This window comes from Furipterus horrens, unplaced genomic scaffold (assembly GCF_987537825.1).
Source record: "Furipterus horrens unplaced genomic scaffold, mFurHor1.1.pri manual_scaffold_9, whole genome shotgun sequence".
Lineage (NCBI taxonomy): Eukaryota > Metazoa > Chordata > Mammalia > Chiroptera > Furipteridae > Furipterus > Furipterus horrens.
Window position 1 is genome coordinate 359,787 of NW_028327179.1, and position 27,623 is coordinate 387,409.

At 55.3% G+C, this 27,623-nt stretch overlaps 1 protein-coding gene across 1 annotated transcript; it reads right to left on the reverse strand.

Annotated features, from left to right (window-relative positions):
• Positions 1-1,899: 1,899 nt before the first annotated feature.
• On the reverse strand, positions 1,900-25,416 carry NPC1L1 (NPC1 like intracellular cholesterol transporter 1). The gene is made up of 19 exons (XM_090286963.1): positions 25,247-25,416; positions 22,933-24,461; positions 21,701-21,801; positions 21,272-21,444; positions 20,978-21,106; positions 20,582-20,764; positions 20,053-20,167; positions 19,822-19,949; positions 19,371-19,508; positions 19,040-19,129; positions 5,229-5,419; positions 4,948-5,072; positions 4,322-4,448; positions 4,136-4,191; positions 3,528-3,678; positions 3,173-3,404; positions 2,947-3,060; positions 2,707-2,869; positions 1,900-2,581 (listed from the first exon to the last, which is right to left on the reverse strand). The coding sequence occupies exons 1-19, from the start codon at positions 25,298-25,300 to the stop codon at positions 2,400-2,402; spliced, it is 3,981 nt and encodes a 1,326-aa protein (XP_090143089.1). The 5' UTR covers positions 25,301-25,416; the 3' UTR covers positions 1,900-2,399.
• Positions 25,417-27,623: the final 2,207 nt, after the last annotated feature.

The following is a 27,623-nucleotide window of genomic DNA, read 5'->3' on the forward strand; positions in this document are numbered from 1 at the left end:
TGCCCCGGTCTCATCGGGAGAAGAACACCAGAGAAACCCCATTTGAGGGACGTTCTATAAAACACCTGGCCAGTCCTCCGAAGTGTCAGGTGGTCAAAGACAAAGTCTGACGAACTGTCACCCCCACAGGAGCATCAGGAGACAGGACACCTGGACGTCATGAGGTGTCCTGAGTGGGACCCTGGAACAGGAAAGGGACACCAGAGAAAAACTGGAAGAATCTAAACAAAATAAGGACTTTTGTTAGTAATTATCACTGTTGGTTCATTGACCGTACACAGACGAAGGTGCCCATGCGTGTACTGTGTAAATGGGGGGCTGGGCGTGGGGCGTTGTGAACTCTGTCCCATCTTTGCAGTTTTTTGTAAATCTGAGACTATTCTGAAAAAATGTTTTTAATGTATTTCAAAAGTGATCATCATCCATAACACTACCCCTCCCCCCAAAAAGCAAGAGGAGGCACATGTTGGTGTTGGTGCGGGAGAGCCCTGCCCCACAGCTGGCTGCGTGCTCCTCCTGGGGACTCACACATGAATGCGAGGCGCGCACACGTGCATACCTCACACGGCCCACAGTTCCGCACCTGAAGTCTCAAGGGGAGTGCATTTCAGAGTGTAGACTGGGGGGAAGGTCACTCGATCCTTACCCTACGTTAGATATTAGGCCCCGTCAGCCTAACATCTGGGCCCCAGGTGACCCTACTATGCGCAGCAGCCCACAACCAGACTCGCTCACGCGCTGACGCACATGTCATCGCACCACCTGTGGAGGAGGCTATGAAAACCCTATTTGTAAAGAGCGCAGGTAGACATATCTAGTCCGTCAGGTTTTGCCACTAAATGAGTTTGTCCCAAACTTACAAAGGAAAAATAATCATGAAGCAGGTTTTCAGAGCTTTTGGGATTTTGGAATTCCAAGTACATGCTTGTGAACCTATAGTAGAAAAATAATCAGGAACAGTCTGATTGCCCACTAGCGGGGGAACTGATACAGAAAAATGGGTTTGTTCTTACGACAGGATTCTGGGTGGTGCATGGACCCACGGGGACACAGCTGTTTTTTAAGATTTTATTTATTTATTTACATTTTATTTTTTTATTTTTTTTAAATATTTTATTTTCAGAGAGAGGGGAAGGGAGGGAGAAAGAGAGGGAGAGAAACATCCATGTGTGGTTGCCTCTCACATGCCCCCAACTGGGGACCTGGCTTGCAACCCAGGCATGTGCCCTGATGGAGAATCGAACCAGTGACCTTTTGGTTCACAAGCTAGCGCTTAATCCACTGAGCCACACCAGCCAGGGACACATCTATTTTGCGTGTCCTCCCGTCACACAAGGTCACAGCAGAATGGATGGGCTGGAGCCCAAGCGCAGCAGAAGATTTTGAAATGCCATGTGGGTTGGCGCTCTGCCCCCCGTCCTTGCACAGGACCTTTCCAGGAGCTGCTCCTGTGAACAGCGCCCCCCCCCCCCCACAAGTGCACCTTGCTTCTCCTGCAGGCTCTGGGGCCTCTGTGCCTCCCAGTTTGGGGGAGGCTGCTCCCACTCCAGAAAGGCGCTTCTGAGGAAAGGCACACAAATGCCTGGCTACTTTCTTGTAAGGGGGAGGGAAAAACACAAACTACTATCTCCCTAAGTCACCCTCCCACACACGTGTTATTTGTATAATTTACAAAAATTATCTTAAACCCAGAGGCAGCCAGAATAGGACACGTGACGCGAGCCCCCACTTCTGCTTTGCAGACACTTACTGAGCACCAGAGTGCACAGCATTGAGCTGTGTATGCAGGCGTGTGCAGGTGTGCACCTCAGTCCCTGCTTCTCCCGGAAGCTCAAGGCAGGCTGCTCTGAGGCCGTGGTCTGCACTCTCGGCGTGGTATTGGGGTTTGGGGGATGGCATAGCCTGGCCTGGCCCCAGGAGCTCACAGCCTAACAGACCCATGAGCGGCCTCGAAGGTGGCAACCACCTTAAGAATCATCGTAGCTGATGGCCAAACTGAACGGCATTTGCTAGTGAGCTCAACCCATGACCCATGTTTTCCAGAACATTCTGCAACCCCCACCAGCAGGAAGCCCCTCCCTGGCCTCCTGTGGGGTGGGGTCCTGTTCTGTGTTCTCATGGACACTGAAGAGCGGTAAGACTTACAACACCAAAGTGGGTCTTCCCTGCAGTGACGGCGGGAGGTGGACGGGAGGTGAGAGGCTGGCCGAGGCTGGAATGACGTGGAAGCCAGGGGCCTGCCACCAGGGTAGAGCCCTTGGGGCACCAGATGGCCAGAGGAGCCCCAGCGTGGGCACTCCCCAGGGACAGCCTCTCCCCGGCCCTGAGGGGAAGATGGGTCAGGATCCTCATGGGAGCCTTCACGGCCCCTGGAGTCTGAAGCCTGGACGGAGCTCTGCTCACTGGGGCAGAGGGCCACTGCCGCCATCACTCTTGGCCGGATGTTCGAAGCCGTGGTTGATGTAGACGCCGTTGGCCGGGCGGGTCGGGGAAGGGCGCTGTGAGCAGGAGGCCGTCCTGGCCATGGCTGCCTCCTCCGCTCGCTTCTGCTCCAGCACCAGGGCTGGGTTGACATCAGGCCCTGCAGAGGGACAGACCCCGGGGAGCGTGGTCACTGGCCCGCCCCCTCCATCCCTCTGTGCTCCCCGCCGGCACTGCAGCTCCTCCCCGGGTGTGGGAAGAGCCTGGGGTGGGGCCAGGCCTCACCCAGGTAACTGAGGAGGACGGGCAGGAAGACCAGGCCATGCAGCAGGCCCAGCAGCGTGATGAGCAGGTTGAGCCGGAAGAAGAAGATCTGGATAAGCTGGGCCTTCGCCAAGCCCAGGACGAGGATTCCCGGCAGGTTGGTCATGGCCACTCCAGCAAATACCTAGGGGTCGCAGGCAGGTGTCAGGCTGGGTGCCAGGCAGCGGGCTGAGGGCTTCTCACGGCTGCCTAGCCACTCACCGCACTGCCCATGGAGATGGTGGCCTCCTTGGCCCTCTCCAGCCGGGTGGGCTTGGTGCTGACTGCAAAGGAGCGGGTGAGGTGGGACACGAACTCCACAGAGATGCCCACCGCCTGTGGGCAGAGAGGAGGCGTCAGCCTCGGAAGGCCCGGGGTGGGGGCCGGCGCCCGGGTCCGCGGGCAGAACTCAGAGCCTGGGGTGAGTGTGCGCGCCCGGCGTGGGTACCGTGACAAGGTTGATGAGGGACACGGCATTGTAGCTGATGCCCCAGAGGGCCATGAAGCCCACGGTGTCCACCAGGATCATGACGATGGAGAAGAGGTTGAGGAGGCCGGAGCGCAGGTCCATGCCCAGCAGGAGGCAGCAGACGGCGAAGGTGGGCACCAGGCAGAGGCTGAGCATGAAGAGCCCCTCGGGCACCACGGTCAGGTACTGCTCGTAGAACACGTTGGTGATCCTGCAGGACGGGCGCGGTCACTCGGCTGCGCAGACTCCCGTGGCCACTCCAGGGGGCTGGCAAAGCTCACCGAGGGCCTGGCCGCCCTCCCCGGCCCTCCCTGCGGCCGCCGCCTGGCCTCACGTGTAGGGGAAGACCTCGAAGGCTGGGTCGGTGCCCGGCACCTTCCGCAGGTCAGCGGTGATGTTGGCCGCCAGCGCCCGAGCTGCGCGCAGAGCCTCCGTGTAGTCCTGCGAGTTCTTCAGCGGCTTGTGGTAGGCCATGAAGCGCGAGGCTGGCCAGGAGCAGGGGGCAAAGGTCAGAGCCAGATCCGGGTGCCCGCAGGACCATGGGTGGCCTGTGTGCAGGGCTCTGCTGCCACCGTTTGGGGATTCGTAATAAACTCTGGGCAAAGGGTCTGCAGTTGGGTTTGGCGTGAGCCCTGCAGACTCTGTGGCTGGGTGAGACCACGGCCGGCCGACTTCAGACAGATGGAGCTGGGGGCCCTCCCATGGCCCCCAGTGCTGCTCTGTGCATTTGGGGTGGGGAGGGGGAAGCAGGGCAGATGCAGGTGAGGGTGAAGTCTGAGGACCAGGAGCTGAGTAACAATGACCTCCGACCTCCGAGGGGGTGGCTAGAAGCCCCCACGAAGGAGGAAGGAGAGAAGATGGGAGATGGGGGTCATTCCCTGGGGCTCGTGAGCCCAGGAGCTGCTGACTAAGATCTTTCCCGTCATGTGAGGCCACGCTTACCTAAAATCCGGCCATCGGGGGCCAAATCCACGGAGGTGCTGTAAGCTGCCAGGCCCCTGGGGGTGGGCAGAGTAAAGGTTTGGCTGGGGACCAGCTCCCCCAACCCCCCCAGCCCCCTCCACCAGCCTCCCACCCCTCTGTGCTCCCCACTCCTGCCCTCCCCGTGGACGTCCCACCCAGGCCTACCCTTTGGGACATTTGATGTTGGGGGGGTCGTTGAGGAACCACGGGAGGTACTTGTGGAACTGGCCCGGCGACGGCCGCACGGGGCCGAGCGTGAAGCTGACGCAGTTCTTCCAACAAGCCAGGGAGCCTGCGAAGGGAGCGGGGGCCGCCGGCAATGGCCTCAGGCCCGTCCACCCCGCCCCGCCTGCCCCTCCTGCCCCTCACGCCTGGGCACTCCCCCCGCACCTGTGCGCCCGAGAGCGCTTTGCATTTCTCTCTAACTGGGGGGGTTCTCTCCACCCTGGAAACAGCCCACAACTAGGGCAGGTGGGAAAGGGAAGAGTGGGGCCCAGAAGCAGCTCACAGGGCCTCCCCGGTCCACTCCCTGCTCTGGAATGTGTGAGGACCAGTGTGCCCAGGAACATGGGCACAACACAGAGGGGCACGCGTGTGTGAGTGCCCGGCAGTCCTGCTGGGCATTGGCCGTGGGGCTCAGCCACCCACACGTGCAATCTGAGCCTGCGCCCCATCCCAGTGGACCTGCAGGAAGGTGTGAGGGGCTCAGGAAGCCTCGCCAGTTCTCTCCTTTCTCTGGGCTCAGTTTCCCCAAGCTGTGGGGGCTGTGGCCCCTGAGGCCTGGCACTCACTGACGGTCGAGGGGCAGAACTCATCCTTGTGGGGGCCGAAGCCATAAATGCGGCAGCAGGAGGATGGCGTCAGCCAGTCGATGAAGTCGTCCACCCAGGACGAGGCAGGGATGGCTATGTAGGACCTGAGAGGCGGGGGAAGGGCCAGACAGGCAGGTTGGGTCCTTCGCGTGGCCTGACCCACGCCGACCTTCCCAGGCACTGGGCAGCAGCGGGGACAGAGGGCAGGAGGGGACAGGAAGGAGGGGGCCACAGACGGGGTGTGGCAGGACACTACTCACTGCTCAGGGAACTCGCTGGCGTACTGGATCTTCTGGGTGAGGGAGTAGCTTTCACAGCCGGCGCTGGAACAGATGGCATTCATGCCCTCCTTGCTGGAGAAGTTGTAGCCCCCGGTGGTGACAAAGTAGACCGGGGCCCCCACCTCAAAGTAGCGGTTCAGAAAGAGGAAATAGTCGAGCAGGTATGAGTCCTAGAACAGAGATCAGTCAGTGAGACCAGACCACGTACATCCCAAGGGGCTCACTCCAGCTCACAATCACAGAGGTGCAGCCTCAGAGGAACAGCCTCAGAGGTGCAGCCTCAGAGGAACAGCCAGAGGAACAGCCACAGAGGAACAGCCTCAGAGGTGCAGCCTCAGAGGAACAGCCACAGAGGAACAGCCAGAGGAACAGCCACAGAGGAACAGCCAGAAGAACAGCCACAGAGGTGCAGCCTCAGAGGAACAGCCACAGAGGAACAACCAGAGGAACAGCCACAGAGGAACAGCCTCAGAGGTGCAGCCTCAGAGGAACAGCCACAGAGGAACAACCAGAGGAACAGCCACAGAGGAACAGCCAGAGGAACAGCCACAGAGGAACAGCCAGAGGAACAGCCACAGAGGAACAGCCTCAGAGGTGCAGCCTCAGAGGAACAGCCACAGAGGAACAGCCAGAGGAACAGCCACAGAGGAACAGCCTCAGAGGTGCAGCCTCAGAGGAACAGCCACAGAGGAACAGCCAGAGGAACAGCCACAGAGGAACAGCCTCAGAGGTGCAGCCTCAGAGGAACAGCCACAGAGGAACAACCAGAGGAACAGCCACAGAGGAACAGTCTCAGAGGTGCAGCCTCAGAGGAACAGCCACAGAGGAACAACCAGAGGAACAGCCACAGAGGAACAGCCAGAGGAACAGCCACAGAGGAACAGCCTCAGAGGTGCAGCCTCAGAGGAACAGCCTTAGAGGTGCAGCCTCAGAGGAACAGCCACAGAGGAACAGCCTCAGAGGTCCAGCCTCAGAGGAACAGCCACAGAGGAACAACCAGAGGAACAGCCACAGAGGAACAGCCAGAGGAACAGCCACAGAGGAACAGCCTCAGAGGAACAGCCAGAGGAACAGCCTCAGAGGCGGAGCCTCAGAGGTGCCCTCACAGAGGCACGTATTCACAGAGGCTAACGTTCACAGAGGCAGGCGAACAGTTTCATTACAGAGCTGCATGGCTGGAGGTGTACCCACAGAGGTGCACACATCCAGGCATGATCACAGGTACAAGCACAGAGTGCAGATTCCAGCCTGCAGGAACACACTCTGATGCACACACCAACATGCATATACCTCCAATTTACCCCTTATCACACCCTGTTTGGCACCTCCACAGTCTAACGGGCTGGTCTGGGACCACAGCCCACAGCCACACCCTTGAGTGCCTGTGCCAGGCATCTTCATGGCCTGTCCCTTTTCCTATGACATAAAACCTCAGAATGACACCAAGGGAGGTATCAGAGCAGGAGACACCATGAACCCCCCACCCCCCACCCCCGACGAACACCGCATGGGCAGAACTAGTCTCGTGGAATATTTTGGAACTCTGGGTGCTACTGAGGGCATGAAACTCCAAGAAAAATTTGGCCAGTGAATTGTGGTCAATTTTTTAAAACATTTTATTTATTTATTTTTAGAGAGTGGGGAAGGGAGGGAGAAAGAGGGAGAGAGAAACATCAGTGTGTGGTTGCCTCAACCCCGGCATGTGCCCTGATGGGAATCGAAATGGTGACCCTTATGGTTCACACACCAGCATTCAATCCACTGAGCTACACCAGCCAGGGAAAATTGTGGTTAATTTTGATCAACTTCAGCTGTTACCATGGCTGCAGCTACCCCATGCCCTGTCCTCTGGGCCCTGTGGAGGGCAGTCACGAGCTTGTCCCCGGAGCAGGCTGCACATCGCTTGCAGGATGCAGGCTGGGCTGTAAGGACCCTGTCCCTTAAATATCAGAAACCTGATCACTCTGATGTCAGTGCTGCTGGTCACCACCGTAACCTCCACCACCTCGGGCTGAAGTGACTTCCAAGATATTATAAGGGCAAGTACCCAATTTACCATCTTTTTTTCCTTTTTCTCTTTTTTTGGAACCAGACATTTAAGAAACAGAAATCAAAAGCAACTACAAATACATGACAATTTAAACCAAAAGCCCAAGAAAAGGACAGTCTCAGAAAAGATTTGATAAACCCTGGCCGGCAGGCTCAGTTGGTTGGAGCATCATCCCGCACACCAAAAGCTTTGGGTTTGACTCCCGGTCAGGACACATTCTAGGTTACAGGTATGCTCCCCAGCTGGAGTGCAGATGGGAGACAACCAGTTGATGTTTCTACCTCACACTGATGTTTCTCTCTCACTCTCTCACTCTCTCAAAGTCTATTTTTAAAAAAGAAAAGACTTGATAAGACTTTAACTGCACACCTGAGGCTGATTTCCAGGACAAAGGCACCAGCAACAATCAAATTTTAAAAAATAAAGCAAACCCAAGGGAAGGGGAGGACTTGATCTCTAGAATTACCACATGTAAGACTCAAATGTCCATTTTCCATCAACAACAAAAACCCCACAAGACATACAATCAGAAAAGTATGGCCCAACCTAGAAACAAAAATTAGTCAATGGATACTGTCCCTGAGAAAGACGGGATGGCGGATGAGTGAAACAAAGACTTTAAAACACCTGTCTTAGAGAAGCCCAGAGACCTAAAAAAAGATATGGTCAAAGTAAAAAAAAAAAAAAAAAAAGCTGAATAGAATGGAAAGATCAATAAAGAGAAAGCATAGACTTCCAGCCAAGGTGGAGGCCTAGACAGACACGCTGCATTTCCCTCCACAACTAAGAAGAAATACAACTACCTCAAAACTAGAAACAACCAGAAGTTCTAGAAAATCAAACTGCATGGAAGTCCAACAGCAAAGATATAAAGAAGAAATATTCATCCAGACGGGTAGGAGGGGCAGAGCCAGGCAGAGAGGATGCGGTGTGGTGGTGGCGGCAGTGGCAGGCTGGCAGAAAGCACAGTCACATGTTTTAAAAAGTTGGGAGGGACACCTGGGCAGTGCTCCCAACACCAGACCAGACCACACAGCTCATGGTCCCAGCGCCGAGGAAAATCAAGCCTCATTGCTTATGGCTGTGCAAACCAGTAGGGGTTGGGGCAGAGGAAGAAATTGCTGGTCTCTCAGCAGAGTCTGCCTGTTTAAAGGGCCCCCACGGTCCTAGAACATCCACAGACCCACCCACTCTGGGAACAACAGCCAGGGCAACAGCTAGAGGGGCGCCAGTCCCATACATAGTGGGAGAAGTGCCTGGAAAAGGGGCGAGTGCTGGGCAGAGTTACCTACAAAGGAGTTCCTATAAGACTGTCAGCTGATTTCTGAAGAGAAACTTTGCAGGCAAGAAGGGACTGGCAAGAAATATTCAAGGTGATGAAAAGCAAGGACCTACAACCAAGACTACTCTATCCAGCAAAGCTATCATTTAGAATGGAAGGGCAGAGAAGAGTGCTTCCCAGACAAGGTAAAGCTAAAGGAGCTCATCATCACCAAGCCATTATTAAATGAAATGTCAAAGGGACTTACTTAAGAAAAAGAAGATTAAAATTATGAACATTAAAATGACAACAAACTCACACCTATCAATAACTGAATCTAAAAAATAAAAACAAAATCCAACTAAGCAAACCAGATTAGGAACAGAATCATAGGTATGGGGATCATTTGGAGGGTTATCAGCTGGGAGGGGGGAGGGGGTGAAATGGGGAAATGGTGCAGAGAGATTGTATTCAGAAATTATGGCTAAAATTTCCCAAATCTGATGAAAGATATGAATATAAACATCCAAGAAGCTTAACAAACTCCAAGAGACCACACCAAGGCTCATGACGCTCCAACTGTTGGAAGACAAAGACAGAGAGAAGCCTGGAAGCAACGAGACAGCAGAGACGCATCAGGTACAAGGATCCCCGGTGAGACTGTAAACATATTTCTCATCAGAAACCTTGGGGGCCACAGGCAGTGGGTTTTTATATTCGAAGTGCTGAAGGGAAAAAACCTGTCAATCAAGAATCCCATCTCTGGCAAAACTGTTTTTCAAAATTAAGGGACAGATTAAGATAATCCGCAATAAACAGAAGCTGAAAGAGTTCATTACCACAAGGCCTGCCCTGTAAGAGCGCCGAAGGGAGTCCTTCAAGTGAAGGGAAAGGCTGCTCAAGGATAACTCCAAGCCACAGAGAGATGTAAAAAGCCCTGGCAAAGGTAAGTACAGAGACCCTTGCACATGCAGGGCTCAGGGCTGCTGAACCCCCACACAGCTGAAAATCCCACTATAATTTTTGACTCCCCCTAAATATAACTACTAGTAGCCTGCCATTGACCAGACACCTTGTTGATAACATAAGAGTAAATTAACACATATCTTGCATATGTATCATAAACTCTATTCTTAAAATAAAGTAAGCTAGAGAAAAGAAATGTTATTAAGAAAAATCATAAGGAAGAGAAAGTACATTTACAGTTCTGTATTGTAATCAGGTTGGTGCAAAAGTAATGTCCGACTTTTTTAAGAGAAAGTTTTAGATAGCATATATTAAATTTGTGCCTCTTATAATTTTTTGATGTCACAGTGACTAATTTATGCCTTATTTTTTCAGGTTATCGAAGTATTGTTCATAATCGTCCGCAACATTTGCACCCATGTTCATCCCGCCTAAAGACCACGTTAGAAATATTTTACTCTGTGAGTATCATAAATGCAAGGACGGCAGCAAAGTCTAGTCAGAGCGCTTATGGGGACGATGCTGGAACTGAAAGAAGTGGCAGGAGGTGGTTTTCCTGTTTCCAAAGTGGGGATTTCAGTTCGAAAAACGAGCCAAAAGAGGGTCATCCAAAAACACTTGATTCCGAAGCATTGGAAGCTGTTGTCACAGGAAACCCCACCGTTACCTCTAGGGAACGTGCAGAGCAATGTAACGGAGCCCACACAGCCGAGCTGCGCCAGCTGAAAAGGATCGGGAAGGTTCCAGTGGTTGGAAAATGGGTCCCACACGAACTGTCTCCAGAGAATCTGCAGCAGCGGTTGCTTGTGAATCATTGCTTTCACGACCCCTTCAGGCACCATTTTTAGGTCGGCTTGTTACAGGTGCTGAGAAGTGGGTCCTTTACCATCACGTTACACACCGCCGATCGTGGATCAGTCGAGGAGGAAGGAGAGTTCACCAACCAAGAGGAGGACTTCATCCGAAGAAGATCATGTTGAGTGTATGGTGGGATATGGAAGGAGTTGTCCGTTACAAACTGTTAGACAACAATCAATTACTGCTCATCTTTACTGTGAACAACTTCGTCATTGGAAAGCAGCTTTGAACCAAAAGCGACCCTCCTTAGTCAACAGAAAGGGTGTCATCTTCCATCACGATAATGCTCATCCTCACACAGCTCGACTCACCAAAAATGTCCTGAAAGAGCTTGGTTGGGAAATATTGCTTCATCGTCCTTGTTCTCCTGACCTTGCTCCTTCTGACTGTCACTTGTTTCGGGGACCACAGAACCATTCTGATGGTCTCAGGTTGACATCAAGAGAAGAGGCTGAAAATGAGTTGGATTCCTATTTTGCTTCAAAACCTAAAGAATTTTACAAGCGTGGGATTTATAAGCTAGTTGACAGATGGAATGAGGTTCTAGAAAGCAAAGGAGGTTATGTTAACAAATAAATATTTCCATAACCATGGGCTTTTTCATTTTTAAAGTATACCTCGAAATCGGACATTATTTTTGCATTATATTTATTGGCACTGTGAGTTCACGTCGTGTGGTTTACAAGACAGATCATCAGTACTCACATCAATAATGTCTTATATGATACAAAACATTGTAGATGTTATATTATTACTAACACCAGATATCAAAGATGAAAGATAACGTGAAGAAGAAATTTGTATTTATTTACAGGTATAATGGTTTCTGCATGAATAAGAAAGAAGCAGCGATGTGATTGCTTCATGTGATGGGTAAGTGCTTCATTGAGGTAGCCTAGCCTGTCCACTCACCATTGAATTGGTATAAAACTTTTATGGCTTACAGTATTAGGGTCATTCTTGTTTATTCTATTACAGTTGTTCCAATTTTTCCCCTTTTGCTCTCCTCTGTCTCACCTGCCACTCATTCCCCCCATTTTTACATTTTTTTTAAAAAATCCGCTTACCTGTGATAATAGGCTGATAGTTTCTCCAATTATGAGAGAGAGGCATTCTGTACAATAATGCGATTCTTTGAAAGTCAAGTTATAAAACAGTAAGGAAACAAACACATTATTAATTTATCCTAATATCATTCACCTTACGCCTATGTATGGGTGGGCTGCCTACCTCTAAACACGTCTGGCCCATGACACTCTACCCAGAGAACATGACGATGATGATGGTGGGACAAAAGTTCACACACAGTGTTACCATGGTTTTTAGACTTTCCACAGGAATACCCTCAAGCATGCACACACAACTGATCAACTGCACCATGTGACGATTATTTACCGTCTGTCCACCGTGAAGATTTCCATGCTGAGGAGGCGGAGGAGGCTGTGTGGGAATACATTGTAATTTCTGTCTGACTTTTTCACTGTTTGATTTCTCTAAAATTGTTTCTATGTAGTTCCACTCCTTCCTCCCCCATCTGCGTTGGTGTTGGCGCCTGTTTTCTAGAACAGTCTGTGTTGTGAAAGGAGCCAGAGCTGCCCTGAGCGATCGGAGCACTTCTCCCAGACAGTGGGAGTCTGTCTCCCAGCCCTGCGCCGCCCCCGGCCTTGGCTCGGAAGCTCTCAGCTCTGTCCGGTCATCCTCTGTCGATTCCCCGGGAGTGGTGCCTGTCAGCGCTTGAACTTGTGCAGGATCTTAACCTTGAGGCCCTTCACCACCCCTGCTTTTCGCCACATCCACAGTCTCTGTTGTCAGCTCTGCCGTCCATCCTGGGAGGTCGTGTGCGACATCAGCAGTTTTCCCAGCAGGACTGACTGTTCCGGGCTTGAAGGCTTTCATGGCTCTCTGTAACAACAATGCGTCTCCAGTGGCATGGTCCTGCCAGACTTTCTGATGTTCTCTCTTGGGGTCTCTTCCACAGTGCTGACGATCCTTTCCACGGAGACCGTGTTGGGGGACCCTAAGGGTCCTTAGACCGCAATCCAAAGGCTGAATTAGAGATGCTGGGTTTGGGCAAGTCAACCACTTTGGTGCCTATTGAACTCACGGGGTTCTCGGTGGCTGGGGATGTTGTCCAAGGTCGAAAGAACTTTAAAAGGCAGCCCCTTACTGGTCAGGTCCTCCCTGACCGCAGGGGCAATGCATCAGTGGAACAGCCCAGAAATGGGCTCTGGTTGTCCGGACCATCTTGTGGAGCACCAGGAGGCTGGTAGCAGGGCTCCTCTGCCCTGCAAGGCTCGGGGAGAGCGGCTTGGGAGAAAAGGGCAGTTAGGATCGACCCCCAACTGCGTTTGCACAGAAGGGCAGCGCAGCGAGCCCGGCCCTCCCTCCGTGCACCCGGTGCGCGCCTCTCTGCCTCACTGACAAGTGTCCTCTGCGTCACTTTCTCCCGAATTGGGCGCTTTCATCTGCACTGCAGACCTGTTTGGACCGATGTCCTTTCTCCCCAGTGACTTTCTCAGTGGCATCTGGGAACTGTCTGAGGCCTCCTGATCAGCAGGAACGGCTTCTGTTACCTTGACCTTTTTTAAGCCAGGCCTCTTTCTAACGTGGCCAAACCGTCCTTCGCTGGCATTACATTCTCCAGCTCCAGACCCTTCCCCGCGCACTTTGTCCTGTGATGACGCCGGCCTCCTGAGTCCAGTAGGGTCCGTGGGATGCCTGCCCTGAGGCAGCCCTGACCCACAGAAGAGCCGCGTCTCAACACGCAATGAAAAGGTGTTTCGCAAAAAGCACCAGGTTTTCATGCCGCTGGTATGGCGGCAGCCAGGGAGTCACGAGTTCCCTTTCTTTGCTCACAGTGGTGCCTCCACTGGGTTCAGCCGCCCTGAGACGGTGGGCACCTGCTGCCACAGGCCCCGGGCTGGCTTCGGCCAAGCCGTCCAGCTTTTCCTTCTTTTTTTTTAAGTATATTTTATTGATTATGTTGTTACGGTAGTTTCAATTTTTTTTCCTCTTTGCTCCCCTCTGCCCAGTACCCCCCTTCCCTTCAGCAATCCCACCCTCCTCAGTTCATGTCCATGGGTCGTGCATATAAGTTCTTTGGCTTCACCCTTTCCTATATTATTCTTAACTTCCCTTATTTTGTACCAACCAATTATGCTTCTTAGTCCTGCACCATTTCCCCATTTCTCCCCCTCCCCCTCCCAGCTGATAACCCTGCAAATGATCCCCATACCTATGATTCTGTTCCTATCCTGGTTTGCTTAGTTGGATTCTGTTTTTATTTTTTAGATTCAGTTGTTGATAGGTGTGAGTTTGTTGTCATTTTAATGTTCATAGTTTTGATCTTCTTTTTCTTAAGTAAGTCCCTTTGACATTTCATATGATAATGGCTTGGTGATGATGAGCTCCTTTAGCTTCACTTTGTCTGGGAAGCACTTTATCTGCCCTTCCATTCCAAATGATAGCTTTGCTGGAGAGAGTAATCCTTGTTGCAGGTTCCCTTTCATCACATTGAATACTGCTTGCCAGTCCCTTCCTGCCTGCAAAGTGTCCTCTGAGAAATCAGCTGATAGTCCTATAGGCACCCCTTTGTAGGGAACTCTCTGCCTCTCTCTTGCTGCCCCCAGCACTCTGTCTTTATCTTTCACTTTTGGCATCTCAATCATGACGCGTCTTGGTGTGGTCCCCTCTGGGTCCAGCTCGCCCGGGACCCTCAGTGCTTCCCGGATCTGTATGTCCATCTCCTTCACAAAATTTGGGAAGTTTTCCTCATTTTTTTCAATTCTTGCTTCCTCATTCTGCATTAGTTGACTGTTTTTTTTTTCTTCCTTATGTTCCAAATCATTGATTTGAACCCCAGTTTCCTTCCCTTCACCACTGGTTTTGGGTGGATTTTCCTTCATTTCACTTAGCACAGCCTTCACTTCTTCCCTTATGCGTTTGCCATACTCAAGCATGTCTGTCAAGTCTGTGAGCATCTTTAACACCAGTGTTTTCAACTCTTCATCTATTAGGTTGTCTGTCTTCTCATCTGTTAGGTTGGCTATCTCCTCGTCGCTGAGTTCTCCCACTGGAACCTTGATCTGTTTCCCCTTTTGGGACATACTTCTCTGTCTCCTCATTCTGACAGGCTCCTGTGTTTGTTTGCCTCTGAGTCCCAGGTAGAGCTGTTGCTCCTGTTACTTTTAAGGGGCGGAGCCTTAGGTTTTCATCACTACCGGGTGAGCTGTTTCACCACGTTGTGGCGCTGTATGTGGGGGGGTAGGGGGTCTGAGAGGGAACAATACCACCTTCCCAGCACTCACCCCTTTTCCAGGCACCTCTCCCACTTCCGTATGGGACTGCCACCCCTCTAGCTGCTGCCCAGGCCGTCATTCCCAGAGTGGGTGGGTCTGTAGATGTTCTAGGACCGTGGGGGCCCTTTAAACAAGCGGGCTCTGCTGAGACCGGAAGTTTCTTCCTCCGCCCCAACCCCCACTGGTTGGCACAGCCATAAGCAATGAGGCTTGATTTTCCCTGGCGCTGGGACCGTGAGCTGCGTGGTCTGGTGAGGGGCTGGGAGGGCTCCCCAGGTGTCCCTCCTGACTTTTTAAAACATGTGACTACGCTTTTCTGCCGGCCTGCCACTGCTACCACACCGCGTCCTCTCCATCCTAGCTCCGCCCCTCCTACCTGTCTGGGTGAGTATTTCCTCTTTATGTCTTTGTTTGCTGGACTTCCATGCAGTTTGATTTTCTGGAACTTCTGGTTGTGTCTGGTTTTGAGGTAGTTGTGTTCCTTCTTAGTTGTGGAGGGAGACGCAGCGTGTCTGTCTGGGCCTCCATCGTGGCTGGAAGTCCTCTTTTCTCTATCCAGCTTTTCCTTCTCACCTTCCTCTGCTTTTTGGGAGCCCTTCCAGCAGCCCTGTGGTCTCCCACGGGCCCCCTCGTGTTGTCACCCAGAGTCAGAGGTGTCGCACTAAACACGATGACAGACACACGAGAACCGGGAGATGGGGGCTGCGCACAGAGACGCCTCTCACCACGCTCATCGGCAGACGCTCTCAGCACCTGAGCTCACGGCACGGTACCAGGAGGGGACCACGGATTATGACAGAAGCACAGGGTGTGCGCCCGCGGGTTTTACGGGCTGTGACTGGATAGTGCATCTCGACACGTGTTCACCTGTCTCTCCTCCGCTAACGGCACCACGTCCAGTCTGTGCTTGTTGGCGTAAGAGGTGACGAATTTTAGCTCTTTTATAATAAGCTTGTATCTGTTTGATGGTAGTAAATGATAAAAGAGACTAGTATCTACACGTATTTTATGGATTCATTATGTACCTCATTTTTTCTTATTTTCCCCCAGTATTTTTAGGCTACACAGTTCTTCTGCAAGTTTTTTCAAATTGTCACAAATCTCCAAAAATTTTTCTGACACATACTGAAAACCTTTGCCTCTGAGGGGACCCATGCAGTTCAAACCCATGCTGTTTGAGGGTCACTGTACATGGGCACCTACAAATTCTAGCGTTGTGTAACGTTGACTTGTAACTCCACCATTACATAAAATTATTAGTCTCTTTTGGGGCACACAATATATAAAGATGTCATTTTGAGGCATTAATAACTGAAAGGGGTGGCCACAGCTGTAAAGGAGCAGAGTTTTGTGTGTTTTTGAGGTTAAGCTGCTGTAAATTCAGCTGAAGAGCATTAGAACTTCAGGATGTTGAATGGAATGCCCATGGTAACCACAAAGAAAGTAGCCATACAAAGTAGAACACAGAAGAAAAGGAGAAAGGAAGCTCACGCTTTTCCTAATAAAAATCAACTAAACACAAAAGAAGAGGAATACAGGGAGGAGAGACAAGAACGCTCTAAGGCAGATAGAAAACAAGCAGTAACTCCTTACTGGTAATTACTTTAAATATAAATAGGTTAACCTCTAATCAAAAGCCAGAGGTCAGCAGAGGGGATTACAAGCAGGACCCAGCTGTACGCTGTCCACAAGACACTCAGGATCCAAAGGCAGCCACAGGCTGAAGGTGAAAGGACAGGAAAGGTATCCTCTGCAAATGTAACCAAAAGAGTGGCGGGGGGGGGGGGGGGCTACCAACACCAGACAAGAGAGACTGTCAATCAAAATGCTTACAAGAGACACAGGAGGACATATATTAACAGGAAGTTCCACCTGGGAAAATTAAGGCCGTATAAACACTTATGCACCTACTGACAGACCATCAAAATCTATGAGGCAAAGATGGACAGAGTTGAAGGGAGAAATAGGAAGTTCTACAATAATGGAAGGGAGTTCAACACCCCACACTCAATTTTGGGTAGAACAACCAGACATAAGTAAGGAATCAGAGGACCTGTGCAACCCAGTAAACCCCCTGGATGTCACAGACAAACACAGAACACGCCACCCAACAATGACAAGGTACACATTCTTCTCAAATCCCAGATACATATGGGACATTATGATAAACCAGGTTTAGGCCACAAAATAAGATATGATAGATGTATATTATATTCTCTGATCACAACTGGACGGCTTTACTGGTAAATTCTACCAAACATTTAAAGTACAATTAACAACAGTACTCCTAAAACTTTTCTTAAAAATTGACGATAACATTTTAAACTCATTCTTTAAGGCCAGCATTGTCCTGATGCCAAAGCCAGACAAAGACACTAACTACCAGAAAAATTGATGCAAAAGTCTTCAATAAATCACGAGCAAATTGAATTCAACAGTACAGATGCTCCTCGACTTACAATGGGGTACAGCCCAACAAACCCATTGTAGGTTGAAAATACCATAAGTCAGAAATGCATTTAATGCACCTAGCCTACGGAACATGTGACTTAGCCCACGGACCTTAAACGTGCCCACACGTGACACAAAACAAAGCTGGCACCAGGGCACAGTGGAGTGTTGGCCATCTGCCCCTTGACCAGCTGCCTAACCAGGAGTATATCACTAGCCCAGGAAAATATCAAAATTAAAAACTTGAAATATAATCTCTACTGAATACATGTCATTTTCATATCATCGTAAAGTTGAGAAATCGTAAGTTGAACAATCATAAGCCGGGGACCAGATATTAAAAGCATGAGATGCCATGACCAAGTGGGATATAGTCCCAGAATGCAAGGATGGTTCAACGTGTAAAAATCAATCCACGTACTACACCACATTAATAGAATGGAAGTAAAATCAGATGATCATTTCAATTGCCGCAGAAAAAGCATTTCACAAAAATCCCACATCCTTTCAAGATAAAAAAAAAAGCTTAGAAAAGGAGGAATGCAGGAAAGTGTTTCAACACAATAAATGAAAATTCCAGCACTGAGATCATACTCAAGGCGAGAAACTGAAAGCGTTTCCTCCAAACTAGGAACAAGGGTGGGCTTTCGCCACTCTCATGCAACATACACATTGCAGAGCAAATAGGCGAGAAAGAGAAATAAAAGTATCCAAACTGGAAAGGAACAAGTAAAATAATCTCTGCTCATAGATTACATAATCATATATATATATATATATTTTTTTTTTAATTCCAAAAACTAAAATTCCACTAAAAACCTGTTAGAACGAATAAACAAATTCAACAAAGTTGCAGGAAAGAAAATCAGCACACAAAAATCAGCTGCATTTCTATACATGAACAGTGAATAATTTGAAAGGGAAACCCAACCTGATTCAAAACTGGGCAAGAGGCTTGAATAGACATTTCTCCAAAAATAAGATACATAAGCCCTGGCTGGTGTGGCTCAGTGGATGGAGTGCTGGCCTGGGGACTGAAGGGTCGCCAGTTTGATTCCCAGTTGGAATATATGCCTAGGTTATGGGTTCAATCCCCAGTCGGGGCAGGTATGGAAGGCAACCAATTGATGTTTCTCTCCCCACCCCTCCAACCAATAAAACATATCCTTGAGGGAAGATTTTTTAAAACGAAAATAAATAAAAGAAAAAAAAAAGAAAGAAAGCAGTAAGTGCTGGCCAGGATGTGGGCAAATTAGAATCCTTGTGCACTGTTGGTGGGAATGTAAATTGGTGCAGCCGCTATGGAAGCAACATGGAGGAATCGCCCCAAGCACAGAACTATTGTACCACGTGATACAGAAATTCTGCTTCTGGGTGTTTATCCAAAAGAATCGAAAGCAGAGTCTCACAGGGACATCTGTGCACCATGTTCACAACAGCTAAAACACGGAGACAGCCCAAGTTCCATCAACAGATGAATGAATAAGCCATGTACATATGCGTGTACAAGTACGTTTATAGATATATGAATATTATTGAGTGTGAAAACGGAAGGGAATTCTGACACCTGCTATGCACGGGTGAACCTTGAGAACATTATGCTGAGTGACATAAGCCAGTCACAAAAGGACAAATACTATATAATTCCACTGATATGAGGTCCCTAGAGGAGTTGAAATCAGAGACAGAAAGCAAGATGGTGGTGCCACGGGCTGGGAGAGGGGAGAGTGGGGAGTTCCGGCTAATGAGGACAGTGTGTCAGCTCTGCTGGATGAGGCTCTCCCCCCAGGTCCTTGAGGGAGCAGTCCTACACCTCCACATGCCCCCGGCCTAGGCTGCCCCCCGCCCCGGAGTGCTGCAGACCCTCCTGCCTCCCAGAGGACCCAGGCCACAGCGCCCAGCTCACCTTGGGCAGGGCCAGCTCCTGGTCCAGTCCCACACTGATGTGGCGCATGAAATAGAGACCAGCCCCGAACAGGGTCAGGAACAGCAGCAGCTGTGGAGGGAACGGCCCGTGAGAGTCTGCCCGCATCGGGTCCCCGGCTCCTCCCCGACCTGGCGTAGCTGGCTGTTCCCTGGAACACCCTGGAGCTGGACTTGAGTGTCCGCTGCCACCCCCACCCTGTGCTTCAGCACCGGGACCTGGGTGAGCTCTCGATGGGCCGATGACTGGAAGGTGAGGGTCAGGCTGAGCAGCCCCTGCCCCCACCCCGGGGGGGTCTGAGGGCCCCACTCACCACCACCACGCGGGTGACCCGGTGCAGCAGGAACGGGGCGTAGACCTTACGGAAGAATCGGAGCAGAAGCCCCTCACTCTGGCCAGGCGGGGGCAGATCCTGGGCACGGAGGCAGCAGCAGCCGTCCAGCCGGGAGGCCTGGGGAGGCAGCCCCTCCAAGTGGCCCCAAAGCAGACTCTGGGGACCCCGCCTCCCCTCCCGGGCGCCAGGGCACATGCCTTTGAATTCTGTTTGCCGACTTCTGATTTACAGTTTATTTCAAGACCTCATGTACTTCAGGAGGTCTGACCCTACTCCTCAAAGTGACCAGAACAAAACTAGTTCCTGTGGGATGTTGGGGACTGCGTGGCCCACACATTCCCACAGTGTCCACGCCCCGAGCCCCACTATGAGCCTTCTCTGCAAAGCGAAGCCACACGTCCCAGCCAGCACAGGCCAGCGGGTCCCCTACCTCCTGCCTTCTACTGTCAAGGGCCACCAGAGCCACGAAGGCCGACATCTGCAGCAGGAAGTCAAGGATCACCGCGAGGCCAGAGGTCAGCGCAAAGGTCTGCACCGCGGGCATGGGGGTCAGGGCCCCTGGGGACAGAAGCGACTCTCAGGACATGCAGCCTGCTCACACAGGTGCAGGGGCAGGGGGCCGCCTGCACCCCAGCTCCGCGGCGTCCCTGCCCCGGCTCACCCAGGAAGAAGCAGACAGCCTCGGAGACGCTGCACAGCAGCATGCTGGGCCCCACGCTGCCCAGCACCCGGGCGATGTGGGCCTCCGGCTGCTCCCCGGGCCTCCGTGGCAGCCTCTGTGGGGGAGGGGACAGCAAGGACCAGGTCACAGGCCACGCGTGGCCATCGCCCGGGCCGACCCTCCCCGTTGGAGCAGACCTTGCTGCCACAGCCTCCCCTCTTGGCGTCCAGCACAGACGCACGCCACGCGTGTTTCAGGGCGTCTGGGCCCCCGCGCTCCAACCACCGCCAGACCCTCCATGTTCACCAGCAGCAGAGGCTGACTTGTCCCTCCCTGGAATGCTCATGGCAGCAGAGAGACGCGAGGTGGCCCTGCCATGCAGCGTGACCCCGTCGCCAGACGGCACGCGGGCAGGTGCAAGTGGCGCTTACGTGAAGGACAAACACCAGCACAGTGCTCCGTGGGGGGTGGGGTGAGCACCCACACGGGCACGTGGGCGGACGTCAGGCGCAGGGCTGTGCGCACCCACCTGCTGCTCCAGGACGAAGATGAAGATGTTGTCGGCGCCCACGGCCAGCACCAGGAAAGGCACCACTTGAAGGACCACCAGGGAGGTGGGGACGCCCGCGTAGGAGAAGACGCCCATGGCAGCCAGAACGGCACCCAGCACCACGGCTACCCCGCCCAGGCCCAGCGTGACCTTGGCGTCCACCTGCAATGGGATGCGGTCAGCCTCGGCGCAGGGCTGCAGGAGGCCACGTCTTGCCAGGTACTTTACGTGTTAGGTCTGCACTTCAGAGGGGAGACTGTCGGGGAGCAGGGCCAGTGTCAGCCCTGGGGGCCTCGGTGGTGTGTCCCTCTGCAGCAAGGTGCTCTGGCTGGGAAGGTTCTAGACGCCCCTTCCCGCGCCCCTCCCCCTGCTCACCAGCACACGGTGCCAGCTGGTGTAGCTGCCCAGGGCCAGGGAGATGTACAGGAAGATGACCAGGTAGCTGACGGCAAACACAGGCAGGTCCTGGGCTGTGGTCCTGCTGATCTCGTCCTCCAGGGAGCGCTGTGGACGCACCCGCCAGCCGCTGACCCTTGACCGCCGTGGGCCCCGCAAGGCAGCATTCCCGACACCCGTCCTCCCGTGCGGGCGCCCGCAGCCCAGCATGGGGCCAGGGGGCCACCCCAAGCCACCTGGGGTGTCCCAGAGCTGTGGACCCGCAGCCCCTACCTCTGCCATGAACGTGACTTGGAACGTGCCAGCCATTTGCCGCTGGAAGGCTCGCATCTCCTCTAGGAAGGCCTCCTCCCAGAGCTTGGCCTGGGCCAGGCGGGGGTCCCCGGGAAGGTAGTTGTTGAGGGAGAAGGTCATGATCAGGGCCTCTGCCTCAGAGTAGTCTTTCCCTGGAGGGAAGAGAGCTCAGCCACCCTCCCCGCCTTCACTAAGTCGTTTTCCAAGCCCCAGCACCCTCATCCCTCTCTTAGCCGAAGGCACAAAACCAGAGACTCTGAGGAGCACTGGGAGAAGGTCAAGGAGGTGGTTGAGGCCAGGCAGGTCTACGGTGCCCACCCAGCGTCCCCCAGCGTGGCTGCCCCATCACTACCCCCAGCTCCCACACCACGTCCACCCTGGTGGCCTCCCCAGGGCCACGCAGCTTACCCTTGTAGCCCCCTACAGCTAGGAAAGGGAACACTGGGGCTCCGTAGTCAGCCATGCAGCTCAGGGCCAGGGCCGTGCCATCTTTGAAGGTGAGGGGGGCACTGGAGGGAGAGGAAGGACCATTCCAGGCCCCAGTCCCATCGCCCTGCCCAGCCGCCACCCAGCACCATCACCTGATTCTGGCCAGAGCTGCTCCTCCCAACAGAGTCTCACCCGGCCCAGCACATGCACCGTGGACCGGGGCTCCTGGGGCCAGGGCTGCCCAAGCTCACGTCACTTCCCACGCGCCGGACCCCCCAGGTGCCCCATCACTACACCCCCACGGACAAGGCCAGTGGGTGAGCCTCAGCTACGGTGCCCTGGGGTGGGGCCTGGACAGTCACAGTCCTGACCACTGACCAAGCCTCTGAGGCCTCTCGCTGCCCAGGGCCCTCAAGGCCTGAGTGTGTCTTTCTTTCCTGGGTACAGTTTGCCGACTAGGTGACCCTGGGCCCGTCTCTACGCCTTCAGCTGAGCCCTTTTGGCAGGAGAACCACAGGCCCCGGACGAAGCGCTCGGGGTGATGAGCCCGTGGTCGGCAGCTGTCCTGGGAGTCCAGGTTGCTGCGTGGTCTTGAGCAGACACCACACTCCCTCTGGGCCCCCATCTCCCTTCCTGTCTTTGAAATGGGGATAATGGACCCAGAATCAAAATGAAGCCAACATGAGGGCCGGGACCCAGCTTCTAGCTCCCTGCGACTGGCAGCTCTAGGTGCCGGGGTCCCCGCAGTGACCCTGGGAAACGACCCAGACGAGGCCTGCTCTCTAACCAGGGGTTCCACAGGCCTGCGGAGCCAGAACTGTGATGCTCCTTGCTGTTCACCCTTTCGCTCCCGAGGGTGTGAACACCAACGAGCCCCCATGCGGCTTCCGCACCACCTGGCAGCTAACAGCTCAGAAAGGCCACGTGCTGGAGACGCACAGTTCCCCAGAAAGGCCCTGCCCCCGCCCACTATGGTGCGAGGCCAGCGCCCTCACTAACAGAACCGGGTGCTGGAACCCAGCGCTGGACGCGCACCCTAAGGGTGCCCCTGCTGCGTCAGCTGCTCTGCAGAAAGGCCGGGAGGCCACGTGCCAGTCTGCCCCAGCGCACGGGAGCCCTGCCAAGGCGCACCGGAGCCACGCGGGGCCCCTCTCAGCTGCGCCTGGCCCCCCCGCCCTCGCACCTGCCTGGAGTCGGTGTCCAGGACTCACTTGGCGCAGTAGAGGAAGTGGTCCCTCCAGTCCACCTGGGCGGTCTGGCCCGTGAGCGTCTGGTTGGCGGTGAGCAGCAGGTGCGTGAGGTTGCTCTGGAAGTACTGCAGGAGGCTGTTGATGCAGCAGTCGGAGAGGCTGGCGTTCCGAGGGTTGAGGGGCGCGTAGCAGACGTCCCGCAGGGAGATGTTGCGCTGCTCCTGGGGCGACCACACCTGCAGGCGCCGCAGCCGCTCCTGCAGCCCCAGCAGCTCCCGCAGCAGCTCGATGTCCAGCACCCCGCTGAAGTTCTTGGGCCCCAGCAGCAGGGAGTTGTACCTGTAGCCGGTCCGGTTGGGCGCAGTCAGGATCACCTGGTTGGTGCGGAAGAAGGGCCCAAAGTGCTGGTCGTGGAACTCCTTCTCCCTCCGGGCCTGGCTGTTGGGGGCTGACCACAGCTCCACGGGGTCTGTGGTCAGCTTCATGAAGGCCAGTCCCCCGGCCAAGACCACCACCACGGCGACGGACCCCAGCAGGACCGTCCACGGCCATGAGGCCACCCACATGCCCCAGCCCTGGAAGCCCTGGCTGAGGAAGGTGTGTGTGGAGAGGCTGAGCCTGTTGAAGCGGCTGAGGTGGGGCTTGGGGTCTGGCGTGCTCCCCACTTTCCTGCAGGGGCGCAGGCGGGGCACCGCGAGGACGGCAGTGAGCACTGCAAGGACGGGGCACAGGATGAGGATCAGGGCCAGCCCACCGTCCATGCGGCCCAGGCGGAAGGTCGCGTCCAGGGCCTGGGGCCGGGCGATGGCCGGGCAAGATGCAGCACAGTCCTGGCAGGAGCAGGCGGATGTGCTGTTGCCCTGGGACTGGTTACAGGGAGTGATCTCCCCGTCCAGGGGCTGCATCACGCTCCCCGCGTCCTGGCTGGGCTCCCACAGGTGGAAGGCGATGTCCAGCGGTGCCAGGCCGTTCCCTGTGTCCCCCTGGTAATTGAGCCACCGCTGGGCGTTGCAGAGGGCAGAGCCGTAGACGCCGCACATGGCGCCGACGGCGAGCGTGGCCGCCGCGGGGATGCGCACCCGGCTGCAGGAGTCATAGGTCTGCTCGGCGAAGCTGCGCCGGTAGAAGGCCTCGTAGGCCACCACGGCCGGGGGCTGGCCGTCGCCGCGCACGGCCACGCGCGTCACGTTGATGAAGGCGCTCTGGTTGGGGCTGCAGGTGTTCTGACAGTGCAGGTTGACAAAGTTTTCCGAGCACGTGGGGCAGCGGGTCAGCAGGGCCTTGGTGACCGCCATGCTGGCCTCCAGGGACACCAGCTGCTTTTGGGAGCAGCAGGCGTAGGTGGCGCTGGGGCCACTGTAGAGGCGGGGGCAGACCCGCTGCAGGAGGGCCAGGTGGCTGCCCGTGACGAGGCGGGCCGGCGTGTTGGACAGGCAGGACACGTTGGACAGTGAGGCCAGGCTTCCCGACAGCTCGGGGTTCTTCCCGCACTCGCCGTAGAAGGCGCAGTAGCCGGGCTGGTGGTTGGGCGTGTACAGCTGGGCCCGGGCCTGTGGGGCAGGGTAGCCTCAGTGTGGGCCCCGCTCCCACCCAGGCCGCCAGGGAGATGTGGGGTGAGGATGGGTGGGTGCGGGGCAGGGCAGCTCCACCCTGCAGGGACTGGGGAGCCTGGGGGAAGGGTGCCACAGCTGCCCTTGGCTCGCCCCGGGGGTGTCTGGGGGACAGTGCTTGGTGCAGCCAGGGCTCATCCTAATCGACCAGGTCCCTGAAGAGAGGGAGGGGACCCAGCAGGTCTGCACTGAGCGAGGTCACACTGGAGGGTGGGGGCAGGTGGGGAGGCCGCTCCCAGGGGCTGAGTCAGGACCGGGCGCTGCGCGGAAGGGCGTCATCACCGTGGCCATGGTGCCCAGCTGCAGGCTCACCTGGAGGCCTCACCTGGAGGCCAGGGACCCCCTTGGAGCTTCTGGGCACGGCTCCCCCCGCCCCTCCCCCATCTTCACCCACCCTCCCAGACCTGCCAGTGAGTGAGAAACACAACCTCCCTAACCCAGATTCTCCGTCCACGTCTGGGAAGCCACCCACCAGCCACCTCAGGCCGGGGTGTCTGCAGCCGACCAGGGATGGAGGACCCTTGGTCACACCTAGTCCAACTGCCCACTCCCCAGCCCTGTGTCCATCTAACCCCATGACCTGGAGCCTTGGGCAGCCCAGGATTCCCACCCACATCCCCGCTCTGGCGTGCCTGGGATATCCCATCTATCCAAAGACCAGCCCCCTTGGCCCAGGCACTAGGAAGGCCCCTGCCTGGGACCCCCATGGGAGGCCTTGTACTCACCAACTGCAGAAACAGGGCCCAGAGCAGCCAGTCCCACAGGCCTGCCGCGGCCATCCCAGCGCCGGGAGGGGTCAGAGGGAAGCAGGGCCAGGCCAGGCCACCCAGACAGCCAGGCAGAGCTAAGCGCTGGGTCCAGGGGACACACAGCAAGGCACACTATCTGCCAGAGACAACAGCCTGGCCTGACTGGGTTGAGGACCAATCAGGCTGAGCCCTGCACCTCCCAGGGCTCCTGCTGGTTAATGATCCATTGACTTGCCCCTCCCGGGTTAGGCCCCACTCTCTGATGAGCTCAGAGGGCCAGGAACTGCGGGGTCTCCCCTGCACCCACTTCCCAAAGCAGCGCAAGCCGAGGGCTGAGCCGGCTGGAGACAGGGCAGAGCCCCGCACTCACCAGGCTGGCCTCTGCTCCAGGGAGTGCCGGCTGGGAGACAGGGTGGGCTCGGCAGGGTCCTACAGGGCCCCCTCACCCCTCCACTCGCCCCGTGTCACCCCTCCACTCATCCCCCTCACCCTTCCTCTTGCCAATCCCCTCCCCTCTGCCCGGTCTCAGACCCCCACTGTCCCCAGCCCCCTCTTGGGACCAGGCCAGCTGTGGTCGGGACACACCCTTGCCCTGTCATCCTTAGCAACTGTTGTTAATTAATATTAACAGTCCGATAACAGAGGGGACGAGTTAGGGGTGGCATGACGCAGTGGCAATGGTTTCCTCCTCCGGGCGGATCAGCTTGCTGGGGTCTGGGTGCACAGAGGCCCCGATGGGAGAGCCACAGCCCCTCTGCTCCCCTCTCCTGTCTCCCCAGCCCTGGAGGCCCAGACTGTGGCTCAGAACCCCAGGGCGTCCCCCCCACACCTGGGCCCAGGTGCTCAGCACTCACCTGCTCCCTCCTGATAGGGATCTCCCTGTCACCAGGATGGGCCCCAACCTTGGCCCCGATGCTAAGGCCAAGCTGATAAGGGCAGCTGGACAGCTTCGGGGATCATCTCCCATGTGGCCACCTGCTGGGGGCAGCTGCAGGGAGGGACCTCCTGCCTCCCAGTCTATGTTTCATGGGCCCTGGCCTGACCCCAGGGAGTCACCAAGCACACATCTGGGAAGGCAGATGAGGGGAGGGGACCAGGACATGAGGGAGTGGCAGGGATGGCTCAGGCGGACCCCTCAGCCCTGACTCTGGAGAGGAGCTTCAACAGCCGGGGGCCCGCCGGTGCGCAGTCACCCCCACCCCCACCCCCAGGCTGCTGGCGCCCACCCACCCCCATCTCTCTCCTCCTCCTGGGTGCCTCCCCCAGCAGCAGGGATTCCAGGCGATGGCAGGAAGCCGACCAGGGTGCATTTGAGGGTGGACTCACTAGGGTCCTTGGGAGGCAGAGGGGGCACGTGAGGGGTCCCCTGCAGGGGACAGGGTGTGGGCTCTGGCTGAGGGCATGTGGGCAGCTTCAGACCCCAGCTCCGGTGGTGCTTGCGGGGCTGAAGCTGCAGGGGCCCCCGGCCACACCGTCAGGCTCTGGGGGAGCCCACACACGGGCTTCAGGGTCCCCTCTGGAACACCCACAATCTACCACGGTGGCTCCCTTTGCACATGACGCCTGCGAGGCAGCAGAGGGCACAGGCTCACTGGGGGAGCTTGTCCCACTTCTTCCCCGACTTTTACTCAAATCCTCCACGCTTCCTCCTTTACCAGCACACCCGCCACTGGGCTGTGTCCCACCGGCTGACCCACCTTCTGAGCAGGCTGGTTTTCGTATCTCACGATGAGTAAGTTCTGGTTGACGTCTTTGTGCTTACCTGTATCTTTCCACTTTGCACTCACTTCCCTCAACCGAGATCCTGGAGATGAGATTAGAGCGTCAGAGTGGAACGTTTCCTGTCCCAGGTGCACAGCTCAGCAGCTCCTCGCAGACAGTCGAGGATGCTGGGGAGTGACCTGCCAGCTTCTTGCATGCTGACTCCTCCAGGCGAGATTCCTCCCACTGCCCGAGACCATACCCAGAGGTGCCCAGTCACCAGCCTCCATGCCCCGTGTGTTAGGTCTGCTGTCAGACTTGACACACGTAGTAAAGAGAAGGGCACTTCATTGAGAGGCCAGAAGAGGGAACCGGCCCTGAATGCAGTCAGCAAGGGCAGGAAGTGGTGGAAAGGGGCCAGCTGGGAACCTCCGGTGGTCAGGTCAGCTGGAGGCCCAGGGAAGCCCCATGTGGACAGGTGGCAAACGCAGGAGCGTGAGGGCTGGCTGCGTGGCTCCTGGGGACACCAGACTGCATCCAGGCTGAGGTCGGGGGCAGGCGGCATTGCCCGGCCAGTCACCGGCCCCAGGGTCACAGCACATGCTGGGTGTGTGTGCGATGCTCTGCCCAGCACGTGGGAGAAGTCTATGGT

What these genes read in the sequence shown, in the direction of transcription:
- NPC1L1 (XM_090286963.1), bottom strand. Translation starts at nt 25,300, where the DNA reads ATGGCCGCGGCAGGCCTGTGGGACTGGCTGCTCTGGGCCCTGTTTCTG. An exon ending in GGGCCCTGTTTCTGCAGTTG is followed by an intron (nt 24,462 to 25,246) that starts GTGAGTACAAGG and finishes CCTGCCCCACAG; the next exon opens with GCCCGGGCCCAGCTGTACAC. An exon ending in CACTTCCTCTACTGCGCCAA is followed by an intron (nt 21,802 to 22,932) that starts GTGAGTCCTGGA and finishes CTCTCCCTCCAG; the next exon opens with TGCCCCCCTCACCTTCAAAG.